Here is a 20,693-nt window from a genome sequence, read left to right as displayed (position 1 = left end):
TATGTTCTTCTGGTAAAGATTACATGCAGATCTTTTAGCAGCATGATTTATTTTTTCCCATCTGAAATTTTTGCACTTTTTTTTAGCATTTGGAACAGTAATTTAGGATTTCATTAGTAGTCAGGCTGAAAGGTATTATATTGTGACGTCAACAAAATCAGGTAAAATCTGGTTAATGTATGTAGATTTTTAAAGAGAACTCATTGATATTACTGCCTTGAATTGCTTATAAAGTAATAAAAGGACGATAAAAGCAAATAAGTAAATAAATGTAACTTAATAAATACAACTCCAGCCCAATTCCCGTCTGGAAATTTACGAGGAAAAAAAATACAACGGACAGGTTTATGCAATATTTTTCCTGAATACTGGTCAAGACATTTTAATTCAGGTCAATCGAAGGTTCTATTTCAATAGAGTAAAAACAGACATAAACATATGTCAGTTATATGTTTTTGCTTGAAACAGAATTCATTTTCCTTTTAGAGTGGTCAAGAAGCATGTGCTAGTCATTTCCGGCTCTAGTTAATTAGCTGAAAGCTAATACAAAAATGAAATTTGTGAAGTAGAATACATTCTAATATTGTGATCCACTCTTTTGGGAAAGACAGTTTCATTGCAAACATTTTCATGTATAACACTGATTTTACCATTTAAAACATTGTCCAACAATTACAACTGAAATTTGAATTCAGGAAAATAAAGCAAAGACAATTTTTCAAAGACTCTAATACATGTTTCCAGTATTTGTTTTTATTGAAATTTACCAAAAAGTTATTTGTTCTTGGAGTATATTGTGTGTTGTTGAAAAAGCCATTTCCCCTCCCCTTTCAATGCAAACTTATTCTGAGAAATTAAAGTTAATTCTTATGTTCATATCTGTATGTACAAGACCACCAACTCTTCCCAAAATGCTGAATATATAGGGCAAGGACTTAATATCATTCATTATAACTAGAACCAAGCCACAAAGATACATTTACATGTATTACAAATGTCACAAATATCTAAGAAAATGAATAATGTAACATAAAATATGGTTGTAACCATTCACTCCATTTATAAAGGTGACAACTTAAACTGCTCAGTTTTGTCATTAATACAATAAATAACAAAATTAGAGGAGAAATATAAATGAAAGCTATAACAATTACTTCTTTGGACACAGAAAGAGAAGGCCACCCCCCTTTAAGGCTGCAGATATGAATTTTTCATCAAGTTAAATTTATAAAGGATATCCATTCAGGAAAGTGATGCAATTACATATTGTATGTCTTTGCATTTCAATACTTGCAATCTTTTAGACAAATATGACTCAGTGTACACTAAGGAACTAAGAGAACTTTAGTGCTACAAAACCTAAGTGCTGGAAACATTCATACACATAGTACTGGTTTACTAAGGACAGAGTTAGCTCATTGTTCTTTTTTCTTTTTATGTATCTATGCTGTGAAGAACACTGACATATTCTAAAATGTGTCAGCTTAAACAATCACATATGTGATAGAAAGTCAAATGCAGTTCAAGTAGAATACATACAAGATATTTAAACAGAGAAGCACAGATATTAATGTTCATTTGCTAATGCCTCAAATGTAGATATGAACTTGAGGAAAATATTAAGCAACGATTCATATAGTTATACTGTCTTTTTATGAAGTGATAAAAACTAGTTCAATATTATAAGGCAAGTGACATTTGTGAAGCCTTGAGTCTGACATTAAATTAAAAACATTCAAATTGTAATTGCTAAGAAAACTTTTAAAATTTACCTGCCATTTCCAAATATACCATTATTTGGCATATAGTTCAGAGATCAGTCATGCAACATTAGGAAGAGATCTGGCATGTAAGCAAGTTTACACACCAATAATAAATTTGAAAGAAGTTGATGTTGCACTGCCAATGGGATTAAGTATATAGCATGCAGACTTTTCTCTGCCACTATTTCTATTTACAATTGTTATTACATGGTTTTCTTCAAGTCACCGTGGCAACCAAACAATACAGGTACATTTTTTTGCTTTGTAATACACAACCAGAAGACCAAACTTTAATTCAGACTATAAACATATGACTGCACAAATTTACTAAGTCACTACCATTTTTCCAAGTACAATAGTAAACCCAAGATGAGCAGAAATAGATTTGGTATGAGTCTGATTGAAAGTCAAGATTCACAAAAGTAAATTTCAGGTTCATAACATAAGTCAAAGAGTGGTGGGGTTAGGGGTTTTTTTTTTTGCACTTTTCCATTTAGTTATCTAAACTTCTAATAATTTATTGCCCTTTGAACTGTGCAAAATATATTAGCTTTTGATGCAAAATGGTCTTTAATTTCTAATACTTCTGGATAGGCTTAGGATATTTATGGCTTAAACTTGGACTTTTAACATCATTATTACAGGCATGTGTTTCAACAGATATATCACTACCCAAAATAAGATAACTAGATATGATTTCAAGACATCTACTGAGTGTTAAAAATACATTCCTTTCCTTTCCTAGAGGAAAGACACAACAGCTACTTCGTAGGTATAAAAGTTAACAGCCCTATTCAAGGTCAGTTTTATAACCACATTATCAACCAAAGTTGTCTAAAGCAACTTAGATACCTACCTACATTGGAATTTACATGTGATAATACAATATTTTTGCCCTGAAGGACATTGCTCTAATGCATATGAAGATTTACTTCTACCAAATAATCCCAAATTGTAATAGACTACTTAGTGCAAAGTTGGTTTTTGTTCTCCTGGTAGTTTAAATCAGATAAGTAACATTTTGACCATTGTCCAAGGTTTTTGCAAATTATATTTGCTCCAGTTATAATTCCAATGACCTGATAATAATAAAGTGTTTTACTCTGATGCACTCAATGCTGGTCATTTTTTCATTTTGTTCTGTGAAGTTTAGTCAATTCAGAATTCTTCATTTTGGCATGCACCAACAACATGGGAATTGAATTGTACTACTATAATTGTGATATCATCCCTGTACATCCGAGCCAACTCTTCTGGAAGACTGAGCATTTTGGAGAGCCGTTCATGATCCACAGTGCCAAATTCATTATTTCCGACAGCATGGCGTATCAAATGAGTAGCAGCATTCTGATCTTCAAAGGCTGAAGAGACACGGGCTCTCCTTTCAGTAAGAAGCCCATGCATCTGTCCCAATGTTACCTTGTAACCACCAACAGCTATTGGCTCCTGATGATGAACACCTGTAAGATACTCACCTACAATTCTAACTACATCCTGCCTGTGCATTGTTTCCCACAAACCATCTGTTGCCAGTATCAGGAATTTGTCCTGAGGCCTCAATTTGTGGTGTATCACTTCAGGCTCAGCTGTGAGATATGGAGGAGTATGATAGTTCGGTGGAATGAACTTTGTATATTCATTATCATTCAGTTGATCGGGGCCAGATTCTACTACTCTCTTCTGAAGGTCAATGCTCCACTTAAATTTGACATCACCAAAAGCTCGGAAAGGCATAAGTAAACCCAATAGCCGATCTTGTTTTACAACACTCTTTTCTTCGGACTTTGGATGTTCCATCTTAAGTCGTTCAATTTCACTTTCATTGTGTGAATTATGATCATGAGATAAAGCAACAGCAGTCCAAGAGCCATCCTCTTCTTGGACACCAAGCATTGCTCTACTATCACCAGTATTGGCAACATGCAAATCAACACCATCTACATGAGCCACACAAGCAGTTGCACCAGAAAAAGCTACACGCAATACTAAATAGTTAAGAAAAGAATTTGGATCTCCAACTTGTGCTTCCAAAGAAATGTCATTGTCAAGCCTCTTAAATGCATTAATTAAAGCTTCTTTGACATCTGTTGTTTCTCCAGTGTTAAGATCTATGAGTTCTTGCCAGTAAGTTCGCAAGCTGTTGAAGTATAATTTGGAGGCTTCTTTACTGAAATAGTCATTAGGGTGTTTGTGCCACTGTAAGATGGGCAACAGGGCCCTACCGCTTTCAACAGCATTTTCTATTTCAAGTAAAGTTTCATGGGGCAACAAAGAAACAGCTATATAATAAAACAATCGCTCACTGACAGCCTGGGCACATGCACATCCTGCGTGCCCATCGAATACACCCAGAAGCATGCCTCTTGTCTGCAAACAAGTCGCTGCACTTCTTCGATCCTCTATGGGAGCATTGGCTGGCAGCTGGTTGCTGTCAAAGCCAAGAACAGAACTTACATTTTTGCCATCAAACTCTGGCACTTTGAAACTATATTCATTTGCCTTGAGGATGCTGTTGACTTGTGGAGGCGTGAGGTAAAATCGCTGTGGTGTAGAGACATAGTTTCTTGCATGAATAAACTGATTGAAGTTTTCCTTTGGTCTGCAAAGCGTCGCAAGCTTCTTCTGAGGAACATACTTCAAGTGCTTGTGAGTTACGGGAGGGGACAAGCAACATAGATGCTTGTGGTGACAGTAACATGCAGTGCTGTATATCCTGCCAATCTCACAGTTGCGAATTAATGGGAGTAGTAGCTGAGCTGGTGCTGGCATGGCATCAGAGAACAATGGCAACCTGGAGCTCTTGACTGGAATTGCTGGAAGAAAACAAAAGACAACGTAAACTTAGGATGGGCTTTCATGAAAGAAGTATATATGCACCATATCATGCACCTATATACTCACTTTTACTTAAATACCTCTTTAATGTGTACAGCTTTACAGATTCAACATATTTGCAGGAAGCAGGAATATTTTAAAGTATCAATCTAAGATTAAATAACTCAATTCACCCTATTACACTAGTAGAGAATTACAAATATCATTATTTAATTTAATCAAAACTTCAAGTTGGGAGAACAAAAGTAATCTCAAAAGTTGAAGGACCAAAACAACCACAATTGAAATCTTGTCCTTGAAAAGACTCTCAGTATGCATGTAATAAGGATTTGGATTGCCATATGAGGAAAATTGTCACATCTGTTATTTGTATTAATCATTGTAATGTTTTCTCCTATATGATTTCCCTCCAATTTCACAAACTTAATAACAGAACAGAATAACAGTTAGAAGGGACTTGGAGGTCTTCTAGTCTATACCGGAAACTCTATAACATTTCAGACAAATGGTTGCCCAATCTACTCTTTAAAAATCTCCAATGTTGGAGCACCCAAAACATCTAATTATTTGTTCTGTCAGGAAATTTCTCCTTAGTTCTAGGTTGGTTCCCTCCTTGATTAGTTTCCACCCATTGCTTCTTGTCCTGCCTTCAGGTGCTTTGGAGAATAGGCTGATCCCCTCTTCTTTCTTGCAGTTCCTTAGATATTGGAACACTATTATCATATCACCCCTAGTCCTTCTTTTCATTAAACTAGACACACCCAATTTCTGCAACTGTTCTTCATATGTTTTAATCTCCAGTCCCCTAACCACCTTTGCTACTCTTCTCTGCACTCCTTCTAGACTTTAGAGTCTCAACTTATATCATGGTGACCAAAACTTGAAGGACCAGGCATATATCAACTCTGTATTACCCACCAGTAACTTTGGCTCTGTTCACCATTTACAAATGAACAAGGGTATTTATTGTGTGTAACAACAATCATGTACAGTAGACTAGAGTTTGGAACTACAAAGCTTCCGATAGATTGTTTTAAACGATTAGTCATTTAATGGTCTTCGGACAAATCACAAAAATAATCAATCTCCGTTTTGTAGATAGTGGTTTTCAGCAACTATCTACTGTTATACAGTTTGTGGTCTATGACAGTTAGCAACTTCAGAATTAATATGTAATATATTATTGTATGCTAGAACTAACATCTAACCTAGAGATTCCCAAACTTTCTTGCTTCATAGTGCTCTTAGTGTAATTTTCTCACTGTACTATCAGTTCCCACACATGCTTTATAGCAGGGGTCTCCAACCTTAGCAACTAAGATTTGTAGACTTCAATTCCCAGAATCCCTCAGCTAGCCTTGCTGTCCACAAGTCTTAAAGTTGCTAAGGTTGAAGACCCTTGCTCTATAGCACCTCAAAGACATTGGACAGTTCAGTTTATTAAGTAGTAAAGTATCCTATAGTGCCTGTGAAATTACTGTAATAACCTAGGTGTCAATTTGAGAGCCACAGATCTAATCCACACTTTCCAACTGACAGCTTTTCAAGAGGAGCTCTTCTAAGTAGTAAAACAATTTTCTTACTCTAAAATCTTTTGTGTTCCATAGATCTACAGAAATATTTTAGCTATTTCACAAGGTTTGGTAGGGTATTACTATTAAATTTGTGTTTTTCAGTCATATAGAATTTCAAAAAAATAGTTAAATTGTCTTAATCTGAGCAGTCTGTATTAATTTCTTCTGTATTCCTATATTTTGGTTGCACATTGTTTGCTCAGTGTTTTGTTCACCTGTCAGTCTTTCTCAAATGTCAGATACTTTTTGCTACCTTAGCCCTTAATAACCATTAAAGGAATACACAAGATGGATCCATTGTTCTCAATTTATTTTGTTTCCCTTACAATCATACCCTTTTGTGGGACTTTTACAGTGCCATTAGTAATATGCTACTGTGGAGAGTCTTTTGGGAGTGAAGCAGATTATCTCAATGTATAATTTAAATATGTATATGATTTCAAATTCTGGAAATGTCTACTTTTATTCCATCTTTCATTTATTAAGTCAGACTGCTCTAGTAATGGCCAACAAGGGACCAGGTTCAGTTCTTCTATTTCCCCAGTTTTACTGCCAGAGCTGTGGTGGTGCAGTGGCTGGAATGCAGTATTACAGGCTAGCTCTGCCACTGGCTCAAGGTTGACTGAGCCTTCCAAGGTCGGTAAGAGGATCCAGATTGTTGACTCTGTAAACCACTTAGAGGGGGCTGTGAAGTAGTATATAAGTCGAAATGCTATTGCTATTTATTTATTTACTGTCAGCTCTCCAGACCTTATCAATTTTAAGCTGTTGATGACTTGTGACTATCAATAAAACAATTTGAAAGCCTGATATATGTAGTTATTTGCCATGGTTACCTTGACCAATATTTCACTTCCCAGGTAAGATTCAGCATTGTATCAGATAGAAGATCATACCAGGAGTGTGGTACAAGGTGGAAAACAGGGGTGGGGGGGGGAGAGGAAGGGGAGGGAAGGAAATATGTCAGTGACATGCTCAATTTATGCCAGTAACTGAAGCAAGCTAAATTAATCCTGGCTGAGGGCATTCAAAAAACCACAAATGAAGAATTTAACTTTATATTATATTCTAGATACTTGGGATGCCTGTCAGCAGTACATTTGTACAAATGAGTACATTCATTCAACCCAATTCAACACACGCATAATGGTTGGATACACACATCCTAAGGATATTTTAAAAACCATAATCAGTTGAATAAACCGTAATGGCTAGATCCACATATGTAAAATCATAAAGCATATTTCACAAAGCACCATACTGAGTTCATGCATTTAAGCCCAAATTAAACAAGTTACATTGTTCAATATATTGTGAAATCTGATTTACTGTATAGTGAAGCTGATTTTGTGACACTGAAATCCAAGGTAAGTTTATTTGTAAGAGTATACATTAAGAAAATACCAATTTAAACTTAAAGAAGCATTTACAAAGATAATACTTACAGCACCTTTTTCAAACTTGGCATTCTCCAGAAATGTTAAGATTACAATTCCTAGAGTTCGCAGCCAACAATTCCAGAAGTGATCTACAGTAATGCTTATTTAATACACTCCCTCATTAACCCATCACCCACCCTCCAAATTTTATTACTCAGATAATAGGAGCACAAAAAATACCTACCAATTCTCCTGGGCCCAGGACACACACACATTCTCCTGTCACAACAAGAAGTCGCCAACATCCACAAAGCAGAAGCCCAGGAATAGCAAGGAACAGGAGAGATTATTAAAGGAGGAAGAAGAAGTCTCCAACATTGAAGGGGGACAGGAAAAAGAAAGACAGAAATACAAGCAGTTTGTAGTGACAAACATTAAGAAGCAACTTGCAGCATAGCCATTTCTTAACCAGCACTATTCTAAGCTTTCTACAGCCGAACATAGAACATATCTCAATCACACTTGCTATGCAACGTAACATCAAGTTCACACAAGACTCATCTGCTGTCAGCCAGCTCTGAAGAGCAACAGGCATATACATTGTTTTGAAATGAGGCTGAAAGAATATTTCAATCTGCTAAGCACCAGCTTCAATTATTTGAAGCAGGGTATACAGCTGCTCTGAACAGAGCAATGTAGTGTTTTCACTGTAGTATTTTCTACAAACCAAGATGCTCAGGATTTTTCCAGCTTCACTGATCTAGAGTGAAGAGATTAGTACTAACAGAGATTAGTAAACAGACATACAGGACATATTCTGACCAGATTGACATTTAAATCGAAACCAAATGTCCATATCAAACAAGTATGAGCAGTATTTAAAATAACAAGTATGCCTCAATCTTTCTGAATAGATATGAACATCACAGAAAGAAGGATGCTTCTTAAGTGAGGAACAGTTTATCACTACTGCTTCAAAAATTTGGTGCTTTCAAAAGTGCCTTCTTACATATCCCAGATTTCCTTATTTGAAAATTGGGGTCATAAAGCCAGTTACAAGGCATTTCCTATTCTCCAAGTTCCACAAAATCCTTGCAAATTCATGAAATAGAAGGTGGTCAATCACAAACTTGGCAAGAGCACACCAACTGTTTAGCCGCAAAAGTAGTTTGTTTCTAGGATGAGGGCATTCTAACAAGGGATTAACTATATCTATCACAGGATTCTATCAATCCTGTTGATTATTCTCCATATTGCAGCTAATGGTTTAAAGAAAAAGGGGGCAGCACAATAAGTTCTTCTGGATACAAGGCAGGAGAAAATACACTGATTAGTTTATGCAATGATCTGCTAATCAGATTAAAAGAGGTGTGCAGAGGGAGAAGGGTACCATTTTAAAAATATCATAGAAACCTCAAATAAAGTGCTATCTTCATTTTGTTCTTTTGCATTCAAGAAAAATTAAAAAGCAACATATGCCTCCTAACATCAATATTATTAATCACCTACATGTATACAGCACAGCACCAGCAGATGGAAATAGCTGGCTGCCTATATTTGAGTTTGAAAGCTTAGAAAAGAATTGAGTGGGATTAGTACTGGGAGAAGTGAGCTGTAGATAATAAGACAGGCTATGAAGAGATATATAATGTATATATATATATATATATGTGCTGCCTAGATTATTGAAAGAAAACTACCGGTACATTAAAATACAATAAAAGAAAAGTACATTGAGTAGTTTTCTCAACTTGGAGACTTTTCAATATATGCAGTATATATGTGTGTGTGTGTGTATGTATGTATAAATACAAGTACATATAAGTACACATATATGCATACACACACACACAGACAGGAACTCTTAATGGAGCCACTGCTCATAAGTAACACTTAAATATGGTCCATTTTGCTCAACCGGCCTGCAGACAGGTTGGAGCTCTCTCCTATTCTTTACTAAGGAAATCATCTGGATGTGTCCATGAAACCACCAGGACCCAAGCTTGACCCAAAGGTTATTTCCTCCCACTACCCAGAGATGCAGCATTGTGAACCAAGGCTTTCTGGAGGCAAAAACACTGGTGGATCCCGAAATGTCACCTTCAAGTCGGACAGAGGATGCCTGTTTTGCATGCCCAGCTACACACAACAGGGGCTTCTCTTTCAGGGGCTGCCTTGGAGACGCGTGTACTCGGGTCTGTTGCTGAAACTACGCCCGCGTCCTCTTCCTACGAGGGATCCCCGGTCTGCCCCTGGGCCTTTCCGCCTGTACCCAATATGGGAGAGGAGCTAGCTGCAGGGCAGCAACACTAACTTCCTCCGCCCAGTCTGCGCGCCCTCCTCCGTCTCAGGCCGGGGAAAAACGGAGCCGAGAGATGGCAGCGGCCGCTACCCAGGACCACCCGCGGGTGCTCCAGCCCCCGAGCCGGCTCTAAAGCCAGAGATACTGACCTGGCCCGAGATGGGGAAGAGGGAAGGTGACAGTACCCGGCGGCGAGGGCAGCGGGATAAGGGGAGAGCGAGCGAGCGGGAGCGGCCACCGTCCCGCCCTTCCGCGGCCGCCGTAAACGGGGCGACTCGGCCTCTCCCCCTCCCACCCAGAAGCCCGAGTGGCCAGTGGCGGGCGCGCGCCTGCCTGGGCTTCTCGCTGCAGCCGCGCAGCGGGCGGAAAAAAAAGAAAAAGCGAGTCGGATTTCAAGGATCTTGGCCGGCTTTTGTGACGCTACCCGATTATATAGCCTTCGCTCGGCCGTCTTCACGCTCATTGGCTAAAGGTAGGAATGGGCGGGGAGAGGGTAGGTCACGTGACTCCCACGCTCGCTTAGCTCATGCTCACCGCTTTTTTTTTCTCCCTTTTTTTTAAATTGTCGGGGCTTGGCGGAGGGATCTCAAAGTTCAGGTTTCGCCTTTGCTGCTAGTGCCTTTCGAAAGAAGAATGCGCCTTATAGAAATTGCCGCTCGGGACTTCTTTTCTTCTCCTTTTATGAGCGTTTCTTCCAATCTGAAAAAGGCGGGAGCCGGCAAAAAAAAAAGAGAGAGAGGGCGGGTTCGGCCGACGCTCTGTTTGGCTCGGATCTCCCAGAAGATCCTCCTTCTTATACCTTTGCGGCCTATCAGAACGCTTTGCTGAGAAGAGGCGTGATCCGTGCTTCTGGGGTGGGGTGGGGTGGGGGTGCAGGTGAAAGCCGTATTCTATTGAAAAGAAGGTGGGAGCAATTTTAAGAGTGGGAACGCTCTTCACAATACTCGCTCTTTGCTAAAGTAACTAAGTTCACACGATGACAAGAATAGCTATCCTTTGCTTTGGATAAGAATCTCAGTGGGCACAGTCACCGTATGTGTTTGCACAGGGCTTGCATAATTAACCCCATGTTCTGGGTTTGCACAAGAGACTGGAAAACGAACAAACTGCAGGGCAGGTTGTAAAACTTAGTTGACTGGTTTATGGTTTGGGTAAGGGGGTCTTAACGTAAACCCTAATATTTCGATGTAGCCTTTGCAAGTATGAACGGACACAAGTCATCTACTTTACAAAGACTTTCCTTGCATATTGTGGGGAAAGGATGTGGGGGGGGGGAAGTGGGATGAACGGAGAAGCTGCGGTAGAACAAACTAGCAAATGCATTGACTTGAATCTAACAGCGTTTCTGCAGTTCGGATTCACGTTATACATTCAGAATTTGAGAGAAGATAGGGCTTGCTGGAGAAGCAGCAGCAGCTGCATTCAAAAATAATGCTCATCTCACTTTTGTTCTGTTATATGGTGGCCATATTTTCTTGGAAAAAATGAAGGACAATCCTGAAAAAGGCAAATCTGAGAAGGTTCATAAAATAAAACATTTTAACAGTTTCTTTTGTAAAGACTGTCTGAAGTTGTCTGAAGGTTGAATCATTGCAACTGGACTAGTTTTTTCGTTGTCAGTTTGAGAGCTGCAGAGTCGCATAACTAGCTCAAACCAAATAAAATTCAACTTTACAATCTTCAGACAATTCTACCGGGATGATTGAAAATTTTCATTGACATCTTTCTGTTTATAACTGCTTTATGAAAGGAAAATCAATAGTAACCCCATCCCCCCACCCCACTAAATGCATATTATTAAAATACAAACAAATGTAAATTTATTTTTATAAGAATCCAATTTCTGTATTTTTCACATGAATATGAAAGTTGCATTAAATCATAACATATGTACAGTAAAAGTTTAACTCAGTAGGATAGATGGATGTTTTTGAAAAGTCCTAACAGGCAGCTTATTGAAATAAAGGACTCTTATATTAAAGAATATATGGCCACTGTACTTGCATATAGCATTTTCCTGATTTGCTTGATGCTGTAAAAATACAGAAAAATAAAATAAAATCTTTACTCTCAGGTTAAAAGGGCTATAAGTTTCATTCAACTCTGGGAGATTTAATGGATAGATCAGATTTAACTGAAGTAATTTATCATTGCCTTCTGGTTTAGACTCCAGTCTTCTGATTCAATCACTAACCAGATCTGACTCTGTTGCCCAAGATTTTCTAGGATTGCTGCCTGCATAACAGAACAAATGTAACATTTATTTGACACTGCAGTAGTTAGATATTCATACAGTAAAGTTGTGCCTAAGATTCAGCACCAGACTCCTACATATAAGAGTAAGAAAAATACAGTATGAAGTTCTGTTCAACACCTAGCTAGTTTGAGCTGTTACACATTTCATCCTTTTTTCAGAAAGGGTTGAGTTACTTACAAAGTAATAAACGTAGGATAAAAAGCAAATATATATTTCAAAAAGCATAGTTTTCATTTATTCTTTGGCAGCTTGCAGACAAGCAGAGGTTGGAATCAATCAAAAGAGGTCAATTAGTGTAGGTTGTCCTAGATCTCATATAACTCAGACCCAAATCTCTGTTTTGGAGGAAAAGATAATGTCTATTCCATGCACTGAAGAGCAATGACTAAGCTCTGAATTAATTTGAGGAACAATTGCCCCAATATCAGAATTATGGATATCATTGGAAAAAGTTTAGATAGTTTTAGTTTTATCTTGATAAGGAAGAAATATACTGCTTTTTAAAAATGGAAATATTAGGCACTTGGTTCTCAGATCATTTAAAGGCCTGCTTTTTTCCCATAGTTCTTTGCCATCCTTAAACCTTTTATTTTCTAGTTTGATTCAGATGTTGTGGTCACAAAAAAGAGGGTGAAGGTATTTTTAAATATGAAATACTACTGAGTTCCAAATGCTTCTGTGCTATGAATGTTATGAATTTAAAACCTGACCTACCCTGAGGGTCAGCCAGAACTGGAAAAGTGACACTGAGAAAGTCCGTTGGTTTTAAATTTCAGACTGTGTGACTGAGCCATTTTCATTAATCTACAGCAGAAAAAAATACTTCTGTTATTTTTTTAAAAGGCCAGAAGTAGCAAAGTCTGAACTTTTAAAGATATCAGTTAGATTATGAAGTGACATGCTGCACAAAAGTATATTTATCTAAGAGGAAGTCCCAATTCTTAAAGAGACCCAGGGGATGAAATGAAACAATGGAGGTTTTTGAAAATCTGAAAAAAAAAATCTTTATTGGTACCTCTTGAGATGCTGTGTCAATTTTCCATGCAATTCTTCCCTTGTATGTTTAAATAAAATACATTTAGAAAAGACATTTTATTTAACTTCTATATAAATAGGGTGAGGCAGGAAGGGAATGGCAAGATGAAAATGACTGTCATGAAACAGGATAATCCTGCCATTCCTGTCCACAAGTAATAAGGCATGATCGGGAGTTTTGAACTAAACTGAATTGATCTAAATCTGAACTTCTATACATTATACATTACATTATAGCAATAGCATTTAGACTTATATACTGCTTCACAAAGCGGTTTATGGAGTTGGCATATTGCCCCCAACAATCTGGGTTCTCAGAAGGATGGAAGGCTGAGTCAACCTTGAGCCTGGTAAAAATTGAATTTATCAACAGGTTGGCAAAATACGACTTGTGACCCAGAGACTGGATAAACCCATGTGATAGAATTAACAGAATAACAGAATTCTACCATGTTCTATGTAATTCTAATTCTAATTCTAATTCTACCACATTGAAATTGCACTGCATTTCAGTCTTTGCTCAGATCGAAGCTTGCTGGATGCTTTTCACATAGTAGTGCTTAGCCTTAGCAAATGGAATAAATTTCCATATATCAACCCCTGTATGTTTTGCAGGACAGGCAGAATAAAATAAATAAATAGTGGGCGAAAACTGGGATAGAGATTCATGTTTCAAATTATAAGAAAACATAAATCATACATTAAAACTCAAATTCTCCACTTCCCTTTCAAGTCCCTTCCATTAGGTATAGTGAGTTTGGTTGACTTTAGTAGCCACTTTTTACCTCACAAAAAGACCCATTGGTAGTTATTAACTTATTGTTGCTGCTATTATTATTATTACTACTACTGCTGGCTGGATTCAAACCTAGTAATAGAATAGACCAATTAAGAGCAGTGGCACTGAGATTAATAATTAAGTCTCATTGTTTTCCATGGGTCTCTAAGTACGCACGACCCATTGCACTTTTTTTTGAGGTTGATAAGTGACATAAGGCAAAGCTACTTGTGTATCTGTGTACATTTTAGCTCAGGTGCTAACATGGTTACTCTTGGCTTGGACACCAGGTGCTTTAATTGGAAGGAGTGCTATTTATTCTCCAGAGGCAGCATAAAGTTTTGGACCAGCTCTGTCCAAGCAAACCTGTAACCCAAGTTAGCTGAACATTTGTACCTGCAAGCTGTTTTCAATTAATATCATGTACAGAAAGCATGGCATCCCTATACCAAAGAATGTTTGTAGTTTGACCAGTTTGGCTGGAACAGGAATGAGTCGAAAGGAAAATCCTTTAAAATGATTTCTCAACATTTGTGAGAGTCCTACTTCTAGTTTTATCTGTCCTATTTTCCTTGTCAGTGTTCATACTTATTCATTACCTATATAACTACAATTTCTCTATCATGTTTCTGCCTCTTGTTTCTGTTGGAGCTTTGTGTGATTTTAGGTATAATTTCCTTTACCCTGCATGATTCTTCTAGACCAAAATCCTCCAAATTGAACCAGGACCTTTGTGAATGCAAAGCATACAGTACAGGTAGTCTTCAATTTACAACAGTTTGTTTAGTGAATGTTTGAAGATACAACATTGAAAAGAGTGACTTACGGCTGTTTTTCACACTTGCAACCATTGTAGCATCCCTATGGTCATGTGATCAAAATTCAGATGCTTGGCAACTGATTCACATATATGATGGTTGTAAAGTCCCAGGGTCAAGTGATCGTCTTTTGCGACCTTCTGACAAGCAAAGTCAATGGGGAAGCCAGGTTCACTTAACAGCTGCCTTATAACTGTAAAATTGCAGTGATTCCCTGAACAAGTGTGGCAAGAATAGTTGTAAAATGGGTCAAAATTAACATGTCTCACTTAAGAACAGAAATTTTGGACTCAGTTATGGTCGTAAGTTGAGGACTACCTGTAGTTCTTTGCATTGCAATGACTTTTTACCAGGTTAATATGTGATGAGCAGTACACAGATAATTAAGCTAGAAGGCAATCTGGTGAGCAGTATTTCAGTCCTGATAGGAAGAATTACCCATTTATCAAATGTTATTAGGACACTTGAGTGTTGACCCACTATCTGCTATTTATGTATTAATCATGAACAGAAAAGACACTTAAAATTCCAAATGGCTTTGGTCTGTAAACAGCTTCCTAAGTGAATTTCATATTATCTTATTTACATTCCAATGTCCAGACAACATCAGTTTCAACAAGTGGGATTTTGCAAGGATCATTTAAGAAATGTAAGTAAAGGTTGTGTAATATTCCAAAGTATAATATTAAAAAAGTCAACAAAACTATTTTAAAAAGTCAACAAAACATGGCAATTAAATAAAAAAAACTCCAAAAGCATGCCTTGCTTTATAAAGAATTGTATTCAAATGAGTTTTATAGAAAGGTATATTAGCTTCCATGTTTTATTAAATAAACCACATAAAAAGGAGCAAAAAATTTTATTCATTTATTAAACTTATATAGTCACTCATCTATCAGTGGTGAGCAAGAATTGAAACACAATATAATTAAAATGGAACAAAACAAAAGTGTCTAAAATGATGTGGAGGTCTGATAAAACTTGCATCCATCAACCAACTAATCTTGAACCTCACCCCCTACCCCAAAGTTGCAGGTGGTCCTATTGCTTCCTTGACAATAATTGCTGCATTCTTGAGAGGATTTCTTAATGTCATATGCTATCACCTCCTTTAAAACACCCACCACCATCTTCTGAAAATTTATTTCTTTTATGGTTTTATCAGAAAATAACGCTTTAGTTATTAGTTACCAGGACTGGCCATAATGATTATCACTAGAACTTCATTCTAGAAATTCTCAGACTGAAGTGAGTGATTCTTTAATAAGGATGGTTAGAAGTGCATAGTCCAAATAATAGTCTTGAATTGTTTGCTAATTGCTGTGCATTATACAGTAGAGTACATTAAATTAAATCTGAACAGCATGATCCAAGAATCTCCACAGGGTATATCAAAAAGTCACTGAATTAAAGCTCATTCCCAGCAACTTGCCACTTGTTTTCTATTCTTTCATGAAAACTATTTCTTCAATGGTTAATCTGATTCAGTCTCCCAGTGGTGCCGTAATAAGAGGTTTAAAGTTAAACTGGTAGTAGGGTTGCAACAATGTAACTCAAGAGAACTGCAGTGTGATTTAGGTGATAACTGATCTTGCAATCTTTCAGGCAACTTCCTTAATAGACAATAATTGTCAGAATCACCTTGGACCTGTTGTACTTCACTGTTGTATGAATTCTACCTTACTCTTAAGATTCACTCTATATATCTTTTTAGAAGTTTGGTCTTACATCTCGCTCCCTGCCCTTAATGAGTCTTGATAGCTTCTTTAAAAATTGCATACCACTTGAAGAATTGTAGAACTCTATCTCAATATTATTTAATAGTGTTGCACTGCTTGTCTCATATTTATTTTTATTTGAGATTAAAAAAAGAAATATTAAGAAAAAATAAATGGAAACAAAACAATTCACCCAAGTAATGCTTAATTTTCAGATTATAGTCTGACAATTATCATGATTTTAGCTAGGTCCTCGTACATTATTTATTTAAAGTGCCAATTTTCAGTGTCTGTTATGGAAAGAAGCTTATTTTTTTACCGAATGTCCTTCAAGATAATCCTGACTCCTGGTGATTACATAGGCTTATCTTCTTCCAAGGGTTGAGAAAGACTGACTGGTTCAAACTTGTAGGCTTCCTGCTTTAACTAACAGAAAGCAGTTATGAGCCTTGAACTTGCAGTATTATGAATTTAATCAATGATAACACACAACAGTGGAATCCATGGAACTATGCTTCAATAGGAAAGTAATTTCTCCATTATTCATTATTAAAATATCAGCCTAATTACCTACTAAGTCTGTTGAAGATCATTCTGGTTTTTTTTTAAGTGCTAGATTATTTTTATGATGTAAATCACAATTCTACCAAGAACATTGTTCACACTTCTAGAACATTTAATTTGGTTGGTGTATTTTCTGAAGAATTTCACAATTCTTTTGGGCTTGCAGAAGGAAGGAAGAATGATCATTTGTACAACTGAACACATATGCATACAAACCCTTAGCCATCTACTTTTTTCTCCTATAAAACCTGAGGGATAGATATGTTGTTAGTGCAAGGCAAAACTAAGGAAAGATTTTATATCAAAGATGCTGAATTTGGAAATTAGCTCATATTAATAGTATAGTAATTGTGCAGATGTATTTATGTTGTCATAATTTTATTTAATAACGTAGTATTGAAATATACTTGTTATAATGAAACAAAAGAGTGATTTGATGATAGGAATATCTATGGAGATTCCCATTCATCCAGATCATGGTTGTCCCAAAGGTGCTTTTTCCAAAAGGCAACTGGACTTTTTTTCTTTGAAGACTTTTCACTTTTCATCCAAGGCACCTACCTCTTCAGTTCACTTCAGTTGATGATAGGAAATGCAATCAGAGTCAGAAAAAACAGTTGGATTGGCTCCTTTTTGTCTACAAGTGACTTTTTATAGATATAGATCTGTGCAGTGCATGGAAAATTTCCTATCAGGCAAACAGAACTTTCCAATGTTTTGGCAAGTCTCATGCTTTGATGAACACGAGCATACCATTCTCCATTTTCTAAGTTCTTGTTGTTCACAGCTTCAACAAAGTACAATGCTTTTCTTCAATGAAGGCAGAATTATCAGGAAAATTAAATCATGCAGCCAATAATGGATTAGTATGTATATTTCTGTTGCAGATTGGTCTTTTAAGTTAAAAAAAATCAAATCTTTACTTGTGGTTTCCTACTTGAGCATGGGGTTGGACTAGAAGACCTCCAAGGTCCCTTCCTACTCTGTTATTCTGATAGCCTACAAGCAAGTGATCTTTTGCAATGTGTTTACAGTGGGTCATTTCTCAGAATACATGACAGTAAAGCCTAGGCTGAACAGACTTCTTTGATCAAAGTTGGATGTACGGTAGTAGACACAGTTTGGGAATGATAATTACTATGAAATAATTAGCTATCTAATCAAGGCTTTACTTCTATTCAGGAAAGGCATGGGAAGATAGCAGGAGGATGCTTTCCTTAGCCTCGGTTTGCAATACAGCAGGGTACTTTAGGTTATATATTTTCAGCCATGTGCAAAACATTAGATAGAATTTGAAAAAAATTGTGAAAGGCTAGGCTTTGTATGGTGTGGAGGGAGGAATGCCATCATCCCCTCCCTTTATGTTCCTTTGTAAAGTCTCTCCTGCCTATGCAGTCAGAATTGGAAAAAGGCTGAGAGTACAGAGCCCAGTCTGAAGAAAGAGGGCTCCTCTCACCCTCCGTAGAGACAGCCTGATTGAAATACTTTGGGGTGTTTTTTGCCTAAGGAGCTGAACTTTTTTTCTTTAAGCTGTAGTTAAATGGTGAAGTTAAAGAGCAAATGGGAAAAATAGCACCCACCTGTGCTTGCCTGAACTGTTATATCTGTATCAGGCAGCATTAAGGCTGTGTCAGGGGCAGGAGGAGCCCAGCAGGAATGAGGCCATATACCTGGGGGTGGTCCAGAAGCAGCAGCCCTTTGAATAACCCCACCAATGGAAAAAAACTGCAACAAATAAAGCCACTGACAAAGTCCTTCTCTGGTGAATTGCACTGTTAGCAAAGTGTCTCAAGTGTTCCTAAGTTATCAAGATGTTGGCTTTTTTTCTTATTTCTTGTCCCTAGTGTCTGATAATAAAAAATTTGTTGGGTTCTTTGACATCCAAGCTTCTTGCAGTCAACCTGGCAGTTCACACCTCCTGAAAGGAATCTCTTTCTGTCCGCTGGAGTATTCTGTCCTTCTGCCCTTCTTCATTTATCATTGCTGTCAATAACCTTTTGCAAATTTAGTTAATGATAACAGTGTTTTCTACTTTCTTTGTTACCCCTTTAGGGAGTTGTACAATGTAGGACGGGGGTCTTCAAACTTGACAGCTTTAAGATTTGTGGACTTCAACTCCCAGAATTCCTCCTCTGGTCATGTTTGCTCAGGAATTCTGGGAGTTGAAGTCCACAAGTCTTAAAGCTGTCAAGTTTGAAGACCCTTGATGTAGGAGATAATCAAATGGAAATAGGGCAGATGGGCCTTTTCAGATACTCAGATTTAAAGCTGGCATCAAGTTCCAGCTCTTTCAAATTTATCTCCTGCAAGTAAGTCTAACACTTTACACCCAGTAAGTAGTGGTCCTCTCTGTATCCTATTCTATACAGTTTTACAATTTAGTTTGTTTTCATATGATGACAGCCAGTTCGGGAAGACATCATGGTACAAACTGGGAGACTCTAACTTCTAGTTCCCGCACCCCGCCCGGCAAGAAGCCAGTTATTTAATATATTTATATGAGGTAGATGAGACAGGAAACATGAACAGATGAGCTAATTTTACTTTATTGTAAGGTTTTATTAACAGAATCTTGCAAGTTTGAAGGTACATCTCTTCCTCAGTCTTTATAGCTCAAAAAATTAAGAACAGTGCCATACCAGGGGTGGGATGCTACCAGTTCTGCCTGGTTCTGTGGAGTCGGTAGCTCTGAAGAGCAGCAAACACAGAACTGGTTCTGTACTTTCTGCTGTTTGGCCCGCCCCACCCAGCTCTTACCTGTCGTTTGTTTCCTGCTTTTTAACCTCAGCTGCTTTGTGCGGCACAGCTGAGTTTGAAAAAGCAAGGAAAAAAAGGCTTTTTGAATGAGGCGCACCAGCGCGTACTTTTCAGCTGTCTGGGCGGCACAGCCTAAGGTTATTTTACATGCGCATAGCGTAATCACCAAACCGGTAGTAACGACAGTTGGCTCCCACCCCTGTGCCAAACCCACATTCCTGCAGTAGATCAAACTACTAAATAGGCTTTATCGAGCTGTTCCCTTGGCTGTGTCTCTACCCTGTCTCCCAAGTTCCACATAGGATTACATCTGGTGACTTTGGGCCAATCACTTCCCCTCAGCCTTAGGAAGAAGACAAGGACATCTTTTCCTGCTAAAAAATACCGACTTGAAGGCGTATATACATACAGGAAGAAATACTGTTTTTTTTCAGAACTCTTAATGAATTCTAGAGTACAAAAGGGAAGAAAATTTCCCCGTCATAGACTGGCTGAATATAATATACTCAGTTATATATGGGAATCAACATGTGATTTCTTCACTGCACATGGCTAGATACATGCTCATTTGGTTTGTCAGGACACTGTAAGACTGGTTACTTGTTATTGACCCTCAATTCAGGCAGTAGAGGCTTGTTTGCTTCCATATCTGCTTTGTTTTATTTGATCAGCATATTTTTTCCATCTGTCAGCATTTGTTACTTTATGGAAGGCTAAACCCAGCATGCCTTTATTCAGGAGATCAGCAAAACTACCAAGTTCCAGAATCTTTTGTTGACATATGAAGCAAAGCAGAAATAACACCATACTTGTTTGATTGTAACCGGGGACATTATAGCTTTTCCCCTTTTCCAAGTTTTTTCTATTTAAATATACTAAATGTTCAATGGTCCTTGAACTCTCTGAAAAAAAT

At 37.5% G+C, this 20,693-nt stretch overlaps 1 protein-coding gene across 3 annotated transcripts; it reads right to left on the bottom strand.

The window, feature by feature from the left end:
* Window positions 1-733: 733 nt before the first annotated feature.
* PDP1 (pyruvate dehydrogenase phosphatase catalytic subunit 1) lies at window positions 734-10,311 on the bottom strand. 3 transcript variants are annotated; one of them, XM_087931515.1, is made up of 3 exons: window positions 10,003-10,311; window positions 7,796-7,830; window positions 734-4,576 (listed from the first exon to the last, which is right to left on the bottom strand). In XM_087931515.1, the coding sequence occupies exons 2-3, from the start codon at window positions 7,824-7,826 to the stop codon at window positions 2,922-2,924; spliced, it is 1,686 nt and encodes a 561-aa protein (XP_087787641.1). In that variant the 5' UTR covers window positions 7,827-7,830; window positions 10,003-10,311; the 3' UTR covers window positions 734-2,921. The 3 variants fall into 3 exon arrangements, with proteins under 3 accessions (XP_087787641.1, XP_026561757.2, XP_026561756.2); XM_026705972.2 differs by lacking the exon at window positions 7,796-7,830 and having other exon boundaries at window positions 10,003-10,251; XM_026705971.2 differs by lacking the exon at window positions 10,003-10,311 and having other exon boundaries at window positions 7,796-9,198.
* Between the last annotated feature and the right edge of the window lie 10,382 nt (window positions 10,312-20,693).

The sequence above is a fragment of the Pseudonaja textilis genome, chromosome 3, assembly GCF_049901715.1.
Source record: "Pseudonaja textilis isolate UNSWEBS1 chromosome 3, rPseTex1.2, whole genome shotgun sequence".
Taxonomy (NCBI): Eukaryota; Metazoa; Chordata; class Lepidosauria; order Squamata; family Elapidae; genus Pseudonaja; species Pseudonaja textilis.
This window is presented reverse-complemented; position numbering and strand designations above follow the sequence as displayed.

Excerpts from the sequence above, each read along its gene's own strand:
- PDP1 (XM_026705971.2), bottom strand. The coding sequence starts at position 7,856 with ATGTTGGCGACTTCTTGTTGTGACAGGAGAATGTGTGTGTGTCCTGGG. Across the intron at positions 4,577-7,795 it reads TCCTGGGCCCAGGAGAATTG|CAATTCCAGTCAAGAGCTCC; the intron begins GTAGGTATTTTT and ends GTTTTCTTCCAG.